Here is a 22777-nt window from a genome sequence, read left to right as displayed (position 1 = left end):
CTACTTTTAAGCTTGGCTCTTGGCATTGTAAAGCTCCATTAGACAACGTAAGGTTATGACTTGGCTTTATATATTTTAAAATCCATTCTAAATTACACCAGTGACCAATGTAACACTGCTAAAACTGGTGAGATGAGCTCAGATTTTCTTTTTTCTAGTTAAAATTCTTATCGCAGTGATCTGCACTAATGACAACCAGTTGATGACTTTCTTAGATAGTCCAGTTAAGAGTGCATTACAGTAAACTAGTTGACAAAAAACAAAAGTGTGAATTTGTTTCTCAGCATCTTGCAATGTTATAGTAGATCTAACTATTGCAATGTTACTTAAGTGATAAAAATGCAGTGCTAGTAATCTGGGTAATTGTGATTTAAGGTTTAGGTCAGAGTCCATGATTAACACCTAAATTCTTTACCTCCTCCTTATCTTTTAATGCTAAGGGATCAGGTTTATTTAACTGTATTTCCAATTTTGCCAACCCCTAAGATTTTTGTTTTTTCCCTATTTAGTTTAAGAAAGTTACTACTCATCCATTCGGAAATGCTACTGAAATGTTGGATCAGAGAGCCAAGAACATCAGGGTCACCAGGCACTATAGATAAATAAAGCTCTATATCCTTTGCATAGCTGTGGTAGTTCACCTTGTGTTTTGAGATAGTCTGGCCTAATGGAATCATGTAGGTTGTAAAAAAAGAAGCTGGCCCAAAATTAATCCTTCTGGTGCACCGTATAAAATATCTTGGACCTCTGAAGTTCAATCAGAAGTTCAGTCACAACTAACAAATAATTTTCTACCTGTTAAACAGAAACCAATTTAACTCTTTTAGGGCTAATTTTTTTTTGTTTCTTTTCTCCCAGGGCTGAATATTTTTCCAAAAACTAACTTTTTTAAAAAAAGAACACAAAGCAATTGAAATCAACAAAATATATTTAGCTTTTGACGAATGTTACTGTCTTGCATGTTGTATGAGCCTGCATACTCTATGATTTCACATACATATCACATACATTTTACACAGCAAAGTCCTGTAAAGTCTGATCGCGCTCAAAGCAGCCAATTTCAGTCATTGCCACATTGCACTTCTTACAGTATGTGTTGCTTTGGTGCCTACTTTTCAATTGTCTGTTGCTGCACTTTCTCACATATATTGTTAGTGTGTACTGTAGAGAGACATGTCACCTGTTTGCCATCGTGCCATGCCACTGCCACCAAGTTTTCTGCCCGCATGAAAACCATATTGTCACCATTTTTCATCTTCAGCCTGTCTGGCTTCAACTGTGAAGCCATGTGTATCCTGTTCACACTCACTGTGCCACAAGCTCCAATTTCTCTGCTCTGTAGCTCCATGAACAATTCTGGGCATGTATACAAATTGTCCAAATGTACACAACATGACCCAAATGTTCATAGCCCTGAAGCAGCTCCAGCACAACCTGTCTTAACAAGGGACAGTTCTCTCTTTGAAAGAAATACTTTCCTGTATATGTGATTACTTTCAGGCAGAAACCGGTGTTTGCTTCTGCCAGTACAAAATCCTTTATGCCATACTTTGTGGGCTTGTCTGGCATATATTTGCAGAAAAAAGGTGTCCCTTTTATTTTATCATAGATTCATGCACAGACAAATCACAGCCAGGCTGATAAAATTGTTTCTATGTTGGTTCCACAATGTCAAGCAGGGGCTGAACTTTATGCATGGCGTTATAGCCTGGCTCACCCCATGGGATTTGCTTCTGTTTATTACAGAAGTGAATAAAACTTTGCAGCATCATGTACGTATCATCACACTGCATAACCTGTCCAAAGCCACCAGGGGACAAAGCACGTTTGGACCAATGCTCCCTGAAGTTATATCACCTGTTCTGTCCCATCTCTATTTGTAATGCCACAGCGAGCTTCATCTCGTTTTTTGTTGTGGGTTTCCACTTTGAAAAACGAGAATGCGATGCAAGCGCAGCCCGCTATTCAAAAAAGTTCTCTGCCTACCTGTTTGTCTCGTCTGGCAGTACCTGAAAAGCAGCATCAGGAGAGAGCAGCCTGAAGTAGTTCAGCAGCTGGTGATCTGTTGTGTCCAACAGCAAGCCAATGCCGTCTTGTGAAGTGCGGTAGCCAGTTTGGCTCCTATGGATCAATGTCTGTGTATTCCTTCCACGCGAACCTTGCCTTAGATGCATCGGCTGCGCGAATGCACTCATCTGGCAGCGGATCAGCTGGCGCGGCATCGGCTGGTGTCCGATCAGCTGATGCCGGCTTCTCACTCTCTTGTTCGATCTCCTTATCACTGTCAATAAAATCTGATTCTGAAAAATCAGAGTCCGACTCCACGATAATGCGCAAAACATTGTCTGCCGAGTGTTTTCTTTTCTGCACTTGCTTCGCTCCCTTGTGACATGTCGATGTCATCTTTTACATTGTTTACATTTCGCAACTCACTCGCACGCAAGGATTAGTTGCCAAGTCAACGAGTCTAGCATTCCTCCAAGCACAGAGGGAATGCCTGCGACGTGACAGTGAGTTTTGTCGCCATTAATAGCTGATTGTCGCCCAAAAGTCGACATCCGCCCTAAAAGAGTTAAGACACTGCCAGAGAGGTCCATTCGTTGTCTAAGGCGATTTATAACAATACGGACGGTGGTCTATGGTGTCAAAAAGTCGACATCCGCCCTAAAAGAGTTAAGACACTGCCAGAGAGGTCCATCCGTTGTTGTCTAAGGCGATTTATAACAATACGGACGGTGGTCTATGGTGTCAAATGCTACATTCACTTCTAAGAGAATAAGAACTGATAAGTGGCATCTGTCCACATTAACTCTCAAGTTATTTAGTACTCCGTAGTATTCAGTGCAGTTTCTGTATTGAGATTTGTTCTAAAACTCACTGAATCCTGACAAGATTAGCATGTTTATTCAAGTAATAGTAAAATTTCTTAAAACTGTATTTTGTACAATTGTACTTAGTCAGGTTAGAAATAGGTATAAAGTTATCAACGTTCTTTAGATTCTTTTCCTTGAGCAGGGATTTAACAACTGCAGTCTTTAGACAGTCTGGAAAGAACCTGGTATTTAATAACAAGTTCACTATGTTAAACACTCTACCAATAAGCACATTAGAGACTTCTTTGAAAAAGCCTATTGGTACTGGGTCAAGGAAGCAAGTGAAGGAATTAAATTGGCACATTCTTATACACAGAGTAGATCTATTTCAGTGAAGGAATTAGTTTTTTAGTTGAGTTAATTTAGTTTATTTAAGAATCCGAAGACTGCCAGCTTTACTAATGATGTCATAAGCTAATGGTTAAAAGTAATGAAAAATCTGATCATGGAATAGGTGTGTGAAAAGAACATGTAAAATACAGTAGTACTTCAAAGAGTATGTTTTGGGGTAACATAATGCCAAAATTACAGCATGATTTAAACATTCTTTTCTGTTCATATTTTCAAACAGTAAAATTCAGTCTGATGGCAATATACTTGAGATATATTGACAAATTCAGGAGATTTGTCCTTTTGCTGTAACTCTAGTTCTTTTTTTCCCATGTCTGTCAGCGTTATAGTCTGTACTCCTGCTGTGATCTTCACAGGATAACCTACTCTTTAGGAGACTAGCAGAAGGACTGAATTTCATCCATTTGTAGGGCAATTTGTCTGTCTTTGGGTCAAATTAACACTAAAACCTTTATTCTCTTTTTTTTATTACCCTAAGTTCTTGTCAATAAGCCGCGGCTTATCTAAGGAAAAAAGTTGTGAAAATGAAAAAATAGAATATCGGCTTATACATAAGTCCGGCTTATACATCCATCGCGGGGGTTGCGTTCCAGAGCCACCCGCGAAATAAGAATATCCGCGAAGTAGAAACCATATGTTTATATGGTTATTTTTATATTGTCAAGCTTGGGTCACAGATTTGCGCAGAAACACAGGAGGTTGTAGAGAGACAGGAACGTTATTCAAACACTGCAAACAAACATTTGTCTCTTTTTCAAAAGTTTAAACTGTGCTCCATGACAAGACAGAGATGACAGTTCTGTCTCACAATTAAAAGAATGCAAACATATCTTCCTTTTCAAAGGAGTGCAAAGCAAGCAGTCAAAAAAAAAATCAATAGGGTTTTTTGGCTTTTAAGTATGCGAAGCACCGCCGGTACAAAGCTGTTGAAGGCGGCAGCTCACACCCCCTCTGTCAGGAGCAGGAAGAGATAGAGAGAGAGAGAGAGAGAGAGAGAGATAGCGAGAGACAGATAAAAAAAATCAATACGTGCCCTTTGAGCTTTTAAGTATGCGAAGCTCCGTGCAGCATTTCTTTCAGGAAGCAGCTGCACACAGCCCCCCTGCTCACACCCCCCTACGTCAGCGCAAGAGAGAGAGAGAGAGAGAGAAAGTAAGCTGGATAGCTTCTCAGCCATCTGCCAATAGCGTCCCTTGTATGAAATCAACTGGGCAAACCAACTGAGGAAGCATGTACCAGAAATTAAAAGACCCATTGTCCGCAGAAATCCGCGATATATATTTAAATATGCTTACATATAAAATCACAATTTAAATGACCGCTACGCGCTCGTGTTGACTCGGCGACGCCCAGAGCAGAAAGAACGCGCTCCGGCCGCTCCAACCGCGCCATGCGGGGAGTGAGAGAGACGGCAATATCTCACACTCTCTCCCCCCTTAAAGAAATTAAATGGGCGCGAGTGAGACCACTGACCTCCCTCCCTTCTATTAGTTATAGGTTATAGTACGTTCGGCTTATCCATGAGTCCGGCTTATCTATGATACGATTTTATTTTAAAAATTCGTATGATTTTTGGTCTCCGGCTAATACATGAGTCCGGCTTATAGACAAGAACTTAGGGTAACATTTTCCAGCTCAATTCAGGTGTGTAAATTCTTTATGTAAACTCCTCCGATATGTATTTTAATTAGGACATGGTTCACACGAATAGATCTTGAGAAGAGCAGATGTTTTCAATAAGCAAACTCTTTTTAAAAGGGCATGAAATTTTTAAAACACACCTCCAGTCTCATCTGCTTGATTGAAACACCTGGCTTAATATTTCTTGCACTGTTTATAATACAATTTTTTTTCTTTTATGTAACCTACAGATGTACTCTCCGTACTTACCCTTCCCTCCTCCATATGGACCTCAGGGACCATACAGATACCCTTCACAAGCAGAGGCACCCAAGTGAGTTTCATGGTTTTTCAGTAATAATGAGTTTAATTTTTTATCTTAGACAAATGTCCAATTTTAAATTATCAAGAATTAATATTTGTGTGAAATAACTGAACTCATGAGTTAACCTTAACATAAGGGAGATTATTATTGTGTGTTTTATTAGATTATCAACTGTTTAAAAATTAGTGTTGCTCAGTTTTGCATGCTTTTTTGACTTCCAGTTGAGCACAAAATATTGAAAAGATGCAAGTAATACTGTGTAATAATAGCATATTTAAGCCTACATGTGTATTTTTGACATGATTGAGGTCAGTGACTAATGCATTATGTTTAACAATAATTAATCTAACAGTTCATGATGTTAAATTCAAAATATGCACAAATATATTTAGGAATGTTTTAGATAAAACCTTTTGGGTCTTTTAGTTTGATTCAAACATGCAACTCAGCTCTAACACACACACACACACACACACACATATATATATTTAACACTTTCATATATATACAGTGCATTCGGAAAGTATTCACAGCGCATCACTTTTTCCACATTTTGTTATGTTACAGCCTTACTCCGAAATGGATTAAATTCATTTTTTTCCTCAGAATTCTACACACAACACCCCACAATGACAACGTGAAAAAAGTTTACTTGAGGTTTTTGCAAATTTATTAAAAATAAAAAAAATTGAGAAATGAGTTAGCAGGCTGCCTGCCCGTATCCGATTGACACATTTGCATAATAAAGGTGCTATCAGTGCGCAATTGATGCAGTGATGAGAAGATAAGAGTAAGGTGGTCTGCCATTACGAATATTTCCACAGGCTTTAGAGATTCAAGTGTTAAGCAGTTTCTAAAGCAAAGTGTATGACCAGAGAAGCATATGTAATACTGGACTGCATCACAAAGAATGGGGTGGGGAGCACACAGATTTCAGTTGGTTTCATATCAGCTTTCTGAGAACCATGTCCAATTAGACAGCAACATTATCTTCCTTTATTTGCTTATTTTAATGTGCAGTTAGAATGTGGGAACAACATAGCCTTGTCCATGCTTTTCTGGTGGTGTTAGGCAGATTTGTTGATTCTGGTGTTTTGAGAACTGAAATATGCATCATCTCTGGCTTTCTGTTATCGACTTTCTTAATGGCAGTCCTTTTGACAGGGTGTGACAGTTTATTTCAAATGTATATTTTGCAGTTCATATTTTCAGAAGCATAGGCACCAATTCTTTTAAAAGACACTATACACTACCTGCGGCAGTATATCTTTCACATTTACCACTTGTCAGTTTCGAATGCCAATGTGTAATCTGATGTTACAGAAAGGTTTTTCGATGGCAACATTTTGTGTTTATTTTAAACATGTGCATGTGATAAAAAGAGAGAAACCCAATCTTAACCAAGCATGACAATAATTGTCGAGGGCACTGTATGTTTTATATAATTTGCTTGACTTGTATTCTTTACATTGTTTTTTACAGAAATGTAATTTTGAAAGAATGATCAGATAAGAGTAGATGTAAATTGATTTTGTGCATTTGTACATTTTTGTGTTTTTCACTTGGTCTTAGTGACCTGCTTTTCCTGTTCAAGTCATTGCCTTTTGTCAAGTGTTTTTTAATCAAAAATAATGCTTCACCATTTCCTGCTCTCTTTTTCAGTAGATTCCCACGTGCGACAGGGCCTACTGGAGGAGGTCCTCGACAGACACAGACCCCTAGGGTTACAGAAGTGATAAAGCGTCCTTCTATCCTTAAGCAGGATGATTTAAAGGAGCTTGATGAATTAGACCATGATGGGGACGAAGGTTGGGCAGGTATGAGACCCTTAAAAAAAAAATAATAATAATAATTTTAAACATAATTGTTCTAAATAAATTAGAAGAAGATTATTTGATAATGAGGAGAAATATTCTCTGCAAAGGTGTACTTAAACTTGCCACCCACCAGCAGTACATTTAACAGCAATATTAAATTACTTAATGCCAATATAAATTGTATTTTTGGGAGATGCAAGCTACCATTCTTTTTATAGAAGAGGTTCTTTTGTTTTTTTTTCTTTGCCATGTTAGAAGTGTTCTGACCATTTATGTTTTTAAATGATAATCTATACTTTTATTGCAAGCGCACATGCAGAACAACAATTTTAGAAGCACAATTTGCTGTTTTGTCAGCATATAGTTTGAAAGTAGTCAAAAATACTCAGATCCCTATGCAGTTCCCTTTGTTTAAGTTACTCCATGGCCTGATGATCTGGTTTAGTAGATCTCAATAAAATTGACATAAGAATTTTTTTTTGTTTTGTAATTGCTGCCCCGAAGGTCACATCCCCAACTCAATAAAATGTTATGGGAAAACTTGCATCCACATGTTATTTCAAACAGCCAAATAGTTGGAGAAGATGACATTTTTAAGAATGTGCAAAATGTCTTAATGTATATGTGAAAATATAATTAATCACTATCTTAAATGTATTGCACATGAACCTAAGAATGGGTCACCAATTGTGTCATTTAAAGGTTTACTTATATTTGCACACAGTGATCAGGTTTTTTTTTTTTTTTGCGAATGTTGTTCATAATATTACAGTTGACATTAGGATATATTTGTTATTTCTATGGTATGAAAATGAAGGGTTTGCATACTTTACATAAGATAACACTTTTCTGCTTTTCCATTTTTTGTTTAAACAATTCTTTTTCATGTTTGCTTTCTCTTCATATTGTAGGACACGTCTTATGGCTTATCTTGTTACCTGTAATCTTCAACCATCTTATGTTAGTCTGCTTAGTTGAGGGACAACTTGTATGTGTTTTCTAGTTGTTACCTTTTAAATGTTACATTATGAGAGGCACTGTTACTGCAGTTTATTTAGGGAATTTATTTATTTTAAACCTGTATTAATTGTGCATTTTTTTTACTTAATATTTTAATGTGCTTAACATGTCAGATCCTTCAATATTTTATGAATCATATTTAATATGCTCTATCTATATTATGATTACTGAAAATAAAGTACTATACAATCTATAATTTATATGTTCAAATGCAAATAAGTCATTTACAGCATTGCTAATTTTGTTTATAATGTGATCTTTCAAAACTGGTTTGACTTGAATGTCTCTTATCAAGGGGCTCATGAGGAAATTGATTACTCTGCAAAGCTGAAATTCAGTGATGACGAAGGGGAAGAGGAGGTAGAAGGTGACAAGGGAGAGAGTAATGTTAACTGGTAAGAACTATTAAATGCTTCCCAATTTTTATATTTTTTATATAGATTTTAGTATTACAGTAATCCCTCGCTATATCGCGCTTCGCCTTTCGCGGCTTCACTCCATCGTGGATTTTATATGTAAGCATATTTAAATATATATCGCGGATTTTTTGCTGGTCGCGGATTTCTGCGGACAATGGGTCTTTTAATTTCTGGTACATGCTTCCTCAGTTGGTTTGCCCAGTTGATTTCATACAAGGGACGCTATTGGCAGATGGCTGAGAAGCTACCCGGCTTACTTTTCTGTCTCTCTTGCGCTGACTTTCTCTGATCCTGACGTAGGGGGATTGAGCAGGGGGGCTGTTCGCACACCTAGACGATAAGGACGCTCGTCTAAAAATGCTGAAAGATTATCTTCACGTTGCTATCTTTTGTGCAGCTGCTTCCTGAAACGACATGCACGGTGCTTCGCATACTTAAAAGCTTGAAGGGCACGTATTGATTTTTGATTGAAAAAACAAACTCTGTCTCTCTCTCTCTCTCTCTATCTGCTCCTGACGGAGGGGGTGTGAGCTGCCGCCTTCAGCAGCTTTGTGCCGCAGTGCTTCGCATACTTAAAAGTAAACAGCCCTATTGATTTGTTTGCTTTCCTCTGTCTTTCTGACAGACTCTGCTCGTGACGCGCACTCCTTTGAAGAGGAAAATATGTTTGCATTCTTTTAATTGTGAGACAGAACTGTCATCTCTGTCTTGTCATGGAGCACAGTTTAAACTTTTGAAAAAGAGACAAATGTTTGTTTGCAGTGTTTGAATAACATTCCTGTCTCTCTACAACCTCCTGTGTTTTTGCGCAAATCTGTGACCCAAGCATGACAATATAAAAATAACCATATAAACATATGGTTTCTACTTCGCGGATTTTCTTATTTCGCGGGTGGCTCTGGAACGCAACCCCCGCGATGGAGGAGGGATTACTGTAGACTTATATTTTGCTGATATTATTACATGATTTGTTTTAGTCAGCAAAACTGTTTTTCTTAATATGGGAAAGCAGCAACATCACCTTCTTAATGTGCAGAATGCATCGATAGGTTAGTTTTAAACTTTTTTAGAAGCTTTTATTTGGTCTGTAAAACATATCGTCATTCATGCCAAGGTAGTTTCCTACATAAGATATAGTGAGACAAATTAGCAAGTGCCTGGGACAGTTAAGTTGAACAAGAGAAGGACACTTAGAGTAAGCCGTCTTGACCTTACATTCTGCATTATGGATACAAAAGTCCTTGGAACACCACTATAGTGGCCCATGAGCAGAAGCAATCTGTCGCCCAGCTCGTGGTTCCATGAGAAATGCAGGAAAAAATGAGAAAAAGAAATGTTGCGAGCCTGCAGAAATTTCTACATTAATTACTACAGTAGTACAGACCATGAATGCAACACTTCGCTTAGCCTAGCAACATTCAACCTGCAGGTGGCACAATGCTACAGCTGCTGTCTCGCAGTAAGGAGATCACTGGTTTGGGTCCCCAGTCTTCCCAGCATGGAAAGAGATTTGAGTAAGGAGAAGGGTGCTATATAAATGTAAAGAATTATTTTTTCTCTTATTTACTACAATTCAGCTCTTTGTGTATCTAGAAGTGGTGGTAGTAGTCTATGATACTTTGACAGCCTTTCGATTAAGACACACAGGAGCCTCTTCTCCAGGGCAATCTTCAAAATGCTGACTGTTGTTTTTATTTTGTGTGTCGTGATATAAATGGTTCCTACCGCTTCTTGCCAGGGTCACAGGGACACAACCAAAGCAAAAAAAAAAACAAAGGTAGCCTTCTGCTTTTCTGCCTCTTCCTGCTCTTTTACCATTCTCAACTCTCTCTAGGGAGGTGCCCTGAGTCCCCACGTAGTGCTCTCCCCCAAGACTCTGTCCCCAACCCTGCTTCCATTCTCCAGGCCTGAAAAAAACTGATGTCATATTTTTATAGCAGTAGATACAATGCAATACAATACAATTTATTTTTGTATAGCCCAAAATCACACAAGAAGTGCCGCAATGGGCTTTAACAAGCCCTGCCTCTTGACTGCCCCCCCAGCCTTGACTCTCTAAGAAAACAAGGAAAAACTCCCAAAAAAAAAAACCTTGTAGGGAAAAAATGGAAGAAACCTTGGGAAAGGCAGTTCAAAGAGAGACCCCTTTCCAGGAAGGTTGGGCGTGCAGTGGGTGTCAAAAGAAGGGGGTCAATACAATACAATACACAGAACAGAACAAATCCTCAATACAGTATAAAAATAAATATAGTGCGGAGCAGAATTTAACAGTAGATGATATCACATAATAAGATTTGGATTTGTTTAGAGTCCTAGAGACCTCATCCATCAAGCTGCCTCCCCCATTTGGCCATTCCACGGCTGAAACAGCGTTGGGCCAGCCAATCCGATGAAAGGACCCCTCTTTCCCATGATTCCTGCGATCCTCCATCAGGGATGACTTTACCTTAGGCAGGCAAAACAACTTAGCAGGTAGGCCGTGGCACCAAGTGCCACATTTGAGTACCAAGAAGAGAAACAGAATAGGTGAGGGTTAATGTCCAATTACAACTATCATGTTACTTATGTTTTAGTGCTAATGACTAACAACAGAGGTGCAGTATGTATAGTTAATCAGCAGCTCTAGTCAGGATATGCTAAACTGAAGTAGTGAGTCTTCAGCTGGGATTTAAAAGCTGAGACCGAAGGGGCATCTCTTATATTAGCAGGCAGACCATTCCACAGTTTAGGGGTCCTGTAACTAAAAACTCGACCTCCCACTGTTATTTTATTAATCCTGAGAATCATAAGCAGACTGGCATCTTGAGATCTTAATGTGCGCTCTGGTTTGTAAGTCATGATAATTTCAGACAAGTAAGCCGGACCTTGGCCATTTAATGCTTTATATGTTAAAAGGAGGATTTTGAAATCTGCCCTAAACTTAACCGGGAGCCAGTGTAAGGATTTAAGAACTGGAGTTATGTGTTCGTATTTTCTTGTAATAATTCTTGCAGCCGCATTTTGTATTAACTGGAGGCTGTATAAAGAACAGTTTGAACATCCAGTGAACTCTGCATTGCAGTAGTCAATCCTACTAGAGATAAATGCATGAATTAATTTCTCAGAATCTTGTTTATTTAGAAAGCGCCTTAATTTCCTAACATTTTTAAGATGGAAGAAACATGTTTTGGACAGCTTTGTAATATGCGCATTAAATGACACACTAGAGTCAAAGATAACTCCTAGATTGCGGGCTGATTCAGTAAAATTAATGGGGATTCCAACTGAGTTAAATAATGACAAAATATTGTTGTGATCAGCATCATTCCCCCCAACAATTAACATCTCTGTTTTATCTGTATTTAAAGACAAGTAGTTCTCATTCATTCACTCCTTTAATTCACTAACACAACTAATTAAAGACAACATCGGAGAAACTTAATTTGATCTAAATGAAAGGTATAACTGGGTGTCATCTGCATACAAGTGAAAATTAAAATTATGTTTCCTAATGAGAGATCACAGTGGAAGCATATAAAGTGAAAACAGTAAAAGTCCCAGTACTGACACCATATTGAACTTCTGTGTATAATGATGGAGTACTGTCAGCACATTTCTGTACATATTGGAATCGATTTGATAAATACAGTTTATTTTTGTATAGCCCAAAATCACACAGGAAGTGCCGCAATGGGCTTTAACAGGCCCTGCCTCTTGACAGCCCCCCAGCCTTGACTCTCTAAGAAGACAAGGAAAAGCTCCCAAAAAAACCTTGTAGGGAAAAATAGAAGAAACTTTGGGAAAGGCAGTTCAAAGAGAGACCCCTTTCCAGGTAGGCTGGGTGTTCAGTGGGTGTCAAAAGAAGGGGGTCAATACAATACAATGCAGTACACTGAACAGAACAATTTCTCAATATAGTAAGAAATAAAAAATATAAATTTTAGAAGTACAGAGCAGAATTTAAGATGATATATCCCATAATAAGATTTGGATTTGTATAGAGTCCTGGAGACCTCATCCTTCAAGCTGCCTCCCCCATTTGGCCACTCCACGGCTGAAACAGTAAATAAGAACTAAACCAAGCGAGCACGGTGCCTGTAAGCCCAACATCATTTTCTAGCCTGTGCAGTAAAATAGAATGGTCGATGGTGTCAAATGCTGCACTTAAGTCCAACAACATAATTACAGTGGAGTTTCCTTCATCAGAGGATACCAGAACGTCGTTTACAACCCATGTTAGTGCTGTTTCTGTACTATGACCAGTGCGGAAACCAGACTGGAATTTCTTAAATTGTAATGCGTGAGGTGTGACTGAAGCTGACTGGCGACTACTTTTTGTAGTATTTTAGAGAGAAATGGTAAATTTGAAATAGGCCTATAATTATTTAGTATGTGTGGGTCTAGGTCTGACTTTTTAAGTAATGATTTAATGACTGACACTTTTAGTGTATCAGGTACTGTGCCATGTGATAATGAACTATTGATAATGTTTAGAATATTCCATGCAAGAACATCCATTTCACTTTTTACTAGTTCTGTTGGCACTGGATCTAGGGAACAAGTAGTGGGCTTCATTTTAGAAATTAAAGTTAAGACTTCCTGCTCAGTTACAGGATTAAAATTACTAAAGTGCTGAATGCAATGTGAGACAAGGTCTGCTAAGCTAGTATTTGGTTTGTACTGTGATGCAGAGATCTGGGATCTTATATTTTTAATTTTGTCATTGAAGAAGTTCATAAAGTCTGTACTGCTAATATCTGTTGGTATTTTGCACTGTTGATCTGAATTTCCATTTGTTAATTTAGCCACTGTTCTAAACAGTACCTGAGGATTTTAGTATTCTTAGCGAGCTTTAAAGAGGGTGTTTTTATATTTATTAACACTCTCTGTTCATGCAATTTGAAAGACATATAGATTTGTTGTTTTCCATCTGACAAAAGTCCACAGACAAAACCAATACTGCACAATTATGCATATGTTCGTTTGTTTGACAGCAAATGCTTCTGAGAGGAATTGCTCAGCTTACAGCTATTTAAAAGACACACAATTGACAGTGGTCTGTATATTGGGGAGCTCAAAACAATAATGAACACCATGATGACTACAGTTAATCTTTTTTGTTCCACATCTAGCTTCTGGGTCGGAGTGGTGGGTCTGAGGCTAGGGATCTGTGCCGGCAATCTGAAGGTTGCTGGTTTGAATCCCATAAATGCCAGACTTGACTCTACTCCTTTGGGCCCCGGAGCAAGGCCCTTAACCTGCAATTGCTCGATCCTGGGTATGACATTATTCTGCATCCAGCCCTGCAAGCTTGGAAGTTGGTGGCATGATTGGCACTCCAGCCACTTTTATATTTAAAAAAAAAAAAAAAAACTCGCACTGTTTAGTGTGGTTCTGAGTTGGATCTCAATTTGGGTGGTTTGCTGTGTGGTGGGTGCGGCAACACACTGTAATCAGCGCATGCTCCCAACCTCTCTCTCCTCACATCAAGCTTCCAACACCTCTTATTCTGCATGATGCTGTCCGAAGTGTCTGCTGAGCATCACAACCTCCTTTTGTACAATAATGTCAGGTGACTGTCTAAAGACATAGCACTGAAGCATTTCTGTAATCTCAGAGAGGAGATTGCAGCCTTCCTCCAGCAGCAGGAAGCAAAAAAAAAAAAAAGTGGAAACACACTTGAATCACATATTGGATGACAACTTCATGGCCAATGTCTGCTTTCTGTGTGACTTATTCAGACACCCAAATTACCTAAATATAGGACTACAAGGCAGAGACTAAACTGTCATTGGACTTGTGGAACAGATGCGAGCATTCCACATAAAACTGAACCTTTTCACAACTGACTTGAGCATATGCCAAATGCCTTTTTCCAATATTCTGCAAATGTATCTCATCCCCATCACAAATCACAGATGTGATCCCAGATTTTGTTGCAAGGTTGAAATAGAACTTTGCTAGTCGATTGGGTGGACTTGCTCTGCCTACAAAGGTGATCTATTTTGCGAGAGACCCATTCACTGTGGCAATAGAAGTGGACTTATCTGTCAGAGCAAAAGAACTGGTCCCTTTGAGAAGAAATTCATACTCCCAACTTGTTGACATATAGTCAACTGTAACCATGGCAATGGAGCTTCACTCTAACATGCCTGCAAAGTTTCGGATTGATGTCAACCTACATCAGCTCCCTAGCTTTAAGAAAGTTGCAGTCATTGTGCTCAGTATGTTTGGATCAACATACACATGTGAATCGAACTTTTGACACATGAACTCAAAACAAAGCAACTCTTGTTGCTCCCTGACTGACAGTACTGTTCGCCAATGTCTTTGGATTGTATTCAAACCTTCGAGATAAAAGTGACTCCTCTTTTTCACAACAGAAAAGGTCAGTTCTCCCACTAAGAAAGTAAGCAGGATAACTGTAGCTAGCATATTGTAACTGCCTCTCAAATTAGACACACATGAGCTGCTTTTCTGGGGATGGGTTCAAGATGCCAACTCACTTGTTTTCATTTGGTGTGCCATGATAGCTGTTTTTTTTTTCCTCTGTAGTTTGTGATATGACTGGGTTATATATTGCCAAAATATTTATTTTTTATTTCAAAACTGGAAAAAAAGTTTTACTCCTACCTTAGCTTCTGTTCAGTTATAAGTTTTATTGTTTTTCTTTATGTACCTTTTAATATGTTTGTTTCAGATGTTACTAAATTAAGGCAAACAATAAATAAGCATTACTTGTTCGTTTGTATTTCTTTAAAATTCGTCATTATCTGCTGCTTACCGGCCGCTGAAAATATCTGGACCAGCTACATTTTTTGTTTGAAAATCTGGCTTAGCTGAATTTATAATTGAATGTCCATGCATTAACATTTTATTCTAGCTTGCATATGACCTTTGATGGTTACTAAAAGATCTGCAATGTAAGCAATGGACATACCCGAGCTATGATATAAATTTACTTTCTTTGTTTCATGATTATTGCATCTTAAACGTTTTTATGCAGTAAACTTGATGTTTCACATAGTCTGTATTTTGCCTTGTTGTTTTTTTAAAATGTGTTTACAATTTTATAGGTTCCAAAGACCAGAAATTTCACAAACAGTAAGCGTTTGCAAAGTTAATAGTCATTGTCATGACACTTGTGCATTAAGATGCTTAAGACATAGGACTTTTTTGTTACCAGTAAGTGCAGTGCAAGTATATATGCATTAACCATAGAAAGATTATTTGCTATTTCGTTACTGATGCTATTACTTTTACTATAATCACATTTGCCTTTTGACATGCTTTGTTCTTTGTTGTGAATGGGTGTATACAAACAGATTGAACAATTTGCAATAATATATCATATTGAAGGGCAATGTTTTGACACTTTATGCAAAAATGTGTTAATTATGTGAGCATACCTAAACTGCCCATGCTGAATTGAAGGTATCACTGACAGAATATTATAAAAACAGTCTAAATGTTACAATGTTTAGAACAGCTGTATTAACTTGTGGTACTTTTGCTTCTTGCTGTACAGACAACTGCTTTTGTGGTGTTTGGTGGTGGTCCTTTCTCTGTGCCAGATTAACCAGTAATTAAACAGGAAAGCACAGAATTGGTGACCTGTGTTGTTACCATACTGATTTTTGGCAAATTTTTCATCATCTTTTCTTAATACTGTTTGGTTAGTTATTAATCTACTACTTTTATTATAATAAATATTTGTGCTATCTTTAATTTTCTGGTGTTTTACAGGGAATCTCCAGAATTGCGTCCCCAGGAACAGCAACGCTCACGCAGTGCAGACTGCACAGGTGAAAGTCGGAAGAGCACTTCCAGTGAGGAGACTCCTCAAATCAAATGTGCCTGGGGAGAAGAAACAAGAGAACAAGTCACAATACCTGCACAGCAGTCTCAACCCCGAGCAGGAGGAAGCAATTGGGGACATCCTAATGATTATCAGGTGAAATAGGAATATGTAAAGTTGTTCGAAAGCATCTGAAATAGCATGAACACTTCACTTGCATATTTGTTTGACGTTCACTTAAAAGTTCTAACTTTGATATCTATAAATGTTCTTGGGAATAAAGATTTACAGCTTTTCTTGAACAAGCTGATTTTTAATTAATTGCATGCTAGTTCTTATTTATAATATCAACATTTCTTCCAGGCTGCCTTTTTAGCTAGTAGCATTACAGGCACTAATAGGCAAATAGAGCAATAGAGTGATTGTTTAAATTTAATTGATCATTCTACTAATGTTTGTTAAACTTTCTATTAAAATGAACAATCTAGCTATTTTAAAATTAGAGGAATAGGTGAAGTGTTTTGTCACATGATCATTGTATAGTGAAATGTTTCCTCAGAAGAGTTGCCAAAAATACAACACAGTACAGTATTATATATTTATATATAGTATATAATATTTATGTGTGTGATATCTATCTTTATATATTAATATATACAGGTGCATCTCAATAAATTAGAATATCGAAAAGTTAATTTATTTCAGTAATTCAATTCAAAAAGTGAAACTCATATATAGATACATTACACACAGTGATATATTTCAGGCGTTTATTTCTTTTCATTTTGCTCATTATAACTTATAGGTAATGAAAACCCAAAATTCAGTATCTCAGAAAATTATAATATTTACATAAGACCAATAAAAAAATGATTTTTAATACAGAAATGTTGACCTACTGAAAAGTATGCCCATGTACGCACTGGTTGGGGCTCCTTTTGCATGAATTACTGCATCAATGCAATGTGGCATGGAAGCAATCAGCTTGTGGCACTGGTGAAGTGTTATGGAAGCCCAGGATGCTTTGATAGTGGCCTTCAGCTCGTCTGCATTGTTGGGTCTAGTGTCTCTCATCTTCCTCTTGACAATACCCCATAGATTTGTTGGCCAATCAAGCACAGTGATGCCATGGTCATTAAACCAGGTATTAGTACTTTTGGCAGTGTGGGCAAGTGCCAAGTCCTTCTGGAAAATGAAATCAGCATCTCCATAAAGTTTGTCAGCAGAGGGAAGCATGAAGTGCTCTAAAACTTTCCTGGTAGATGGCTGCGCTGACTTTGGATTTAATAAAATTCAGTGGACCAACACCAGCAGATGACATGGCTCTCCAAATCACAATGAACCTCAAGCAACTTTAATTCTGTGTCTTTCCACACTTCCTCCAAACTCTGGGACCTTGATTTCGTTTCTAAATGAAATGCAAAATTTACTTTTTATCTGTAATCTGTTTATCTGTGTCCTCACAGGTGGCGCAGTGGTAGTGCTGCTGCTTTGCAGTAAGGAGACTGTGGAAGATTGTGGGTTTGCTTCCCGGTTCCTCCCTGTGTGGATAGCGCTTTGAGTACTGAGAAAAGCGCTATATAAATGTAATGAATTATTATTATCATTATTATTGTAAAGAGGACTTTGGACCACTGAGCAACAGTCCAGTCTGTTTTCTCCTTAGTTCAGGTAAGTTGCTTCTGATGTTGTCTCTGGTTCAGGAATGGCTAGCACACGGAATGTGACAGTTGTAGCCCATGTCCCGGATATGTCTTTGTGTGGTGGCTCTTGAAGCACTGACTCCAGTCGCAGTCCTCTCCTTGTGAATCTTCCGCAAATTCTTGAATGAGCTGTGCTTCTCAATCATCTCAAGGATGTAGTTATCCCTGTTGCTTGTGCACCTTTTTCTGCCAAAGCTCAAATTCCCATTAACATGCTTGGATACAGCATTCTATGAACAGCCAGCTTCTTTAGCCACCTTTTGTGGCTTACCCTTGTTGCCTGGCCTACTGAACCAGACTGAGACACCATTTAAAGGCTCAGGAGATCTTTGCTGGTGTTTTGGGTTAATTAGCTGAGTGAAGTGTGACATCATGAGTCTTCAATATTGAACTTGTTCACAATATTCTAATTTTTTGAGATACTGAATTTTGGGTTTTCATCTATACTAATAAAAGGCAAAGCCCTCACTCACTCACTCACTCACTCACTCACTCACTCATCACTAATTGACCAACTTCCCGTGTAGGTGGAAGGCTGAAATTTGGCAGGCTCATTCCTTACAGCTTACTTACAAAAGTTAGGCAGGTTTCATTTCGAAATTCTACGTGTAACGGTCATAACTGGAACCTCTTTTTTGTCCATATACTGTAATAGACTGCAGCTCGATGGCCGTGGGAGGCGGAGTTGCGTATTGCGTCATCACGCCTCCCACGTAATCACGTGAACTGACTGTGAAGGCAGTACGTAGAAAACAAGGAAGAGCCCCAAAGAGCGCTGAAGAAAACATTCATTACACAATTGAGAAGGCAGCGAAACAATAAGAAGCGAGCAAGTGACGCATACAAGCATATTCATAAGTGCAGCTACTGCGGAAACAAATCACGGTGTAACCGTAACTTTAAATTAAGTTTATAGAAACGCTCCCGTTGCCGTTTGCAGTACCATATTCGCGACATACAAGTTTAATGAGAACACACGAGGTATAAACGAGACTTTGGATCACTTTGGAACGGAGTTAAAATTGCTGTAGCGAGAAACTTTTAAGTGCCGGGTCTTAGCTAACATTAAATAAAGCCGTGGACATTGCAACATCACACAAGAGAGCGGCTCACGTGAACTGACTGAACGCAGCATGAGTGATCACTTCGATGAATCAAACCTGTTCAAAAAACACATTACACAATTGATAATGTAGGAAAAGAATATGAAGCGACTGACGCATACAGACATTTTCATGAGTGCAGGTACTTCGGAAACAAAGCACTGTGTAAACCTAAAGTTTAAATTAAGTTCATAGACCTACAAAAGGTTGCCATTGATTTGAGGCGAGATTTCTTTTCTCCTGTACAACTATACGTTGCATTCTCAACAGTAAGCTTGCACTGCTTGGTCATATTACAACCGGAGTGCTGAACTGACAACGTGGTATGCAAAGAGAACTATAACAATCGTAATAAACGAACAATAAAACAGCGGAGAACCCGTGGATTAAATCAAAAAGGCTGCTTCCTTGGCGAAGCAAGGAAAATGGATGACCTTATATGGCGTTCGTTTATAAAACAGCGGAGAAGCTGTGTAAAGGCTGCTTCACAAAAAAACAGCAGAGCGCCTTATATGAGCAGGCATTCAGCTAAAGAAGGGAATCAATAAATAACTATAATCGTAATAAACAAACAAAAAATAGCGTAGAATCCGCGGATTACATAAAGGAAATGGGTACCTGAACAGAAAAGTGAGTCTAAAATAGCTACACATCTAACTTTAACAATCGTAATGAACGAACAATAAAACAATACAGAACCGCTAAGCAAGGAGAAAGGACAGCCTTATATGGCGTTCGTTTATAAAACAGTGGAGAGGCTGTGTTAAAGGCAGCTTCACAAAAAAACAGATCCTTAACAAATTGGTATTGGTATATTTTCCCTCAATTTAAAAAGGTTTTCTTTTCTTCTTAATAAAAATTTAAAAGCAGTACTTCGCCACTGCGAAGCGCGGGAATTTGGCTATGTGTATGTATATATACAGTGGGTACGGAAAGTATTCAGACCCCCTTCAATTTTTCACTCTTTGTTATATTGCAGCCATTTGCTAAAATCTAAATTAATTTTTTTCCTCATTAATGTACACACCACCCCATATTGACAGACAAAAAAAAAGAATTTTTAAAATTGTTGCAGATTTATTAAAAAAGAAAAACTGAAATATCACATGGTCCTAAGTATTCAGACCCTTTGCTGTGACACTCATATTTAACTCAGGTGCTTTCCATTTCTTCTGATCATCCTTGAGATCACCTTCATTTGAGTCCAGCTGTGTTTGATTATACTGATTAGACTTGATTAGGAAAGCCACACACCTGTCTATATAAGACCTTACAGCTCACAATGCATGTCAGAGCAAATGAGAATCATGAGGTCAAAGGAACTGCCTGAAGAGCTCAGAGACAGAATTGTGGCAAGGCACAGATCTGGCCAAGGTTACAAAAAAAATTTCTGCTGCACTTAAGGTTCCCAAGAGCACAGTGGCCTCCATAATCCTTAAATGGAAGACGTTTGGGACGACCAGAACCCTTCCTAGAGCTGGCTGTCCGGCCAAGCTGAGCTACCGGGGGAGAAGAGCCTTGGTGAGAGAGGTAAAGAAGAACCCAAAGATCACTTTGGCTGAGCTCCAGTGATGCAGTCAGGAGATGGGAGAAAGTTGTAGAAAGTCAACCATCACTGCAGCCCTCCACCAGTCAGGGCTTTTATGGCAGAGTGGCCTGTCGGAAGCCTCTCCTCAGTGCAAGACACATGACAGCCCGCATGGAGTTTGCTAAAAGACACCTGAAGGACTCTGAGATGGTGAGAAATAAGATTCCCTGGTCTGATGAGACCAAGATAGAACTTTTTGGCCTTAATTCTAAGCGGTATGTGTGGAGACAACCAGGCACTGCTCATCACTTGTCCAATACAGTCCCCATAGTGAAGCATGGCGGTGGCAGCATCATGCTGTGGGGGTGTTTTTCAGCTGCAGGGACAGGACGACTGGTTGCAATCGAGGGAAAGATGAATGCGGCCAAGTACAGGGATATCCTGGACAAAAACCTTCTCCAGAGTGCTAAGGACCTCAGACTGGGGCCGAAGGTTTACCTTCCAACAAGACAATGACCCTAAGCACACAGCTAAATAACGAAGGAGTGGCTTCACAACAACTCTGTGACTGTTCTTGAATGGCCCAGCCAGAGCCCTGACTTAAACCCAATTGAGCATCTCTGGAGAGACCTACAAAATGGCTGTCCACCAACGTTTACCATCCAACCTGACAGAACTGGAGAGGATCTGCAAGGAGGAATGGCAGAGGATCCCCAAATCCAGTTGTGAAAAACTTGTTGCATCTTTCCCAAGAAGACTCATGGCTGTATTAGCTCAAAAGGGTGCTTCTACTAAATACTGAGCAAAGGGTCTGAATACTTAGGACCATATATGTATATATGTGTGTATAGATATGTGAATATGTATATATGTGTCTGTATGTGTATATATATATATATGTATATATATATATATATGTATATATATATATATGTGTATATATATATATATGTATATGTGTATTATTATTTTAAATTAGAATGAAAATGAGAACCTTGATTAGAGATAGATTATCCGTATTAAAATATGTGCATGAATAAACTTTTGCTAACTCTCTAGCAAAAGTTTATTCATACAAATTGCCATGGGATGGCTTTGTGAAAAAGTAAAAATTAGATAAAAATAAATTGAGAATGCGTACTTCGATTTGACTGAGATTATCTGTAATGATGAAAAAAAAGTTTAGTATTTTTTTTTCCATACGGGAAGGATGTAAAACCTTACATAGGCACCCTTCAGCCCGTACTGAAGGGTAGTGTCAGATTCTTACTGACTAAAAAACACCCTTTTTATTCCACAGCTACCCCAAAAACCACTATTAGGCATTACTTTGGGGTGGCAGTAGTTTAGTTATGAAACAGCTGGGTCCTGAAAAAAATCTGTCTTATTAGTGGCTTCATCACATATAGAAGAACAGTTCCTCAATCTTTCTTTTTAATGATTGTTAACACGCATAATGTTTGTAAAATCATTCTGCACATGCATAACTGTTTGACCAATTAGGTTCGCTTCTGTATATATGAAGCTGTTTGATCGATTAGGTTTGCTTTTGTATTTATGTAACTGTTTGACCAATTAGGTTTGCTTATGTATATAGATTAGCTGTTTGTCCGATTAGGTTCGCTTCTGTATATATGAAGCTGTTTGTCCGATTAGGTTCGGTTTTTTTATATATGTAACTGTTTGACCGATTAGGTTTACTTTGGTATATATGTATGTGTTTGACCGATTACGTTACTTCTGCCCCGGGCAACGCCGGGTATATACAGCTCGTTTCATATAAATATAAATTATTAAACAGTAAAATCTTCTTCTATAATTTGCTACCGTGGCTTTTCGTTGTCTGTCCAGGATTTTAAATCACTGTAGCTTGCAAACCGTTTCACCTATACACTTGAAAATGTGGTACACATATAATACGTCACGTCTGCTATCCGCTTTATGGGTGATGATTGTTATTCCTCTTTTTATGTTTATTTTATTTTAGAATCAACTCCTATCTGCGCACACCAGGGCGGCCGTGGGCAGATGCGTATGGTGTATCACTCGATGTTATCGTGCATTGCGCTGTCAGTGGTATTTTGATAAAAGAATTTGAACAATATATAAGAAGCGTATAAAATTATTAAACAGTAAAACATTAACATTTAAGAAGTAAAGTTACATTGAGTACTACTGCAGTGCCTTCGGGTATACCTCATTTTTGTTTGCCCATTACATGCTTAAATGTATACATTTTTG

General features: G+C 38.3%; 1 protein-coding gene across 3 annotated transcripts in view; it reads left to right on the top strand.

Annotated features, from left to right (window-relative positions):
* prrc2a (proline-rich coiled-coil 2A) overlaps positions 1 to 22777 on the top strand; it is a 191059-nt gene that overhangs the window by 95245 nt on the left and 73037 nt on the right. For 2 of the 3 annotated variants that reach the window (XM_051919969.1, XM_051919979.1), the window contains exons 8-11: positions 5096 to 5178; positions 6832 to 6986; positions 8302 to 8401; positions 16151 to 16358. In XM_051919969.1, the coding sequence (XP_051775929.1) occupies positions 5096 to 5178; positions 6832 to 6986; positions 8302 to 8401; positions 16151 to 16358 (546 nt within the window). The remainder of the gene's footprint in view (positions 1 to 5095; positions 5179 to 6831; positions 6987 to 8301; positions 8402 to 16150; positions 16359 to 22777) is intronic. The other variant, XM_051919972.1, reaches the window with a different exon arrangement.

Source organism: Erpetoichthys calabaricus, chromosome 1 (assembly GCF_900747795.2).
Source record: "Erpetoichthys calabaricus chromosome 1, fErpCal1.3, whole genome shotgun sequence".
In the NCBI taxonomy this organism is placed as follows: domain Eukaryota; kingdom Metazoa; phylum Chordata; class Cladistia; order Polypteriformes; family Polypteridae; genus Erpetoichthys; species Erpetoichthys calabaricus.
This window is presented reverse-complemented; position numbering and strand designations above follow the sequence as displayed.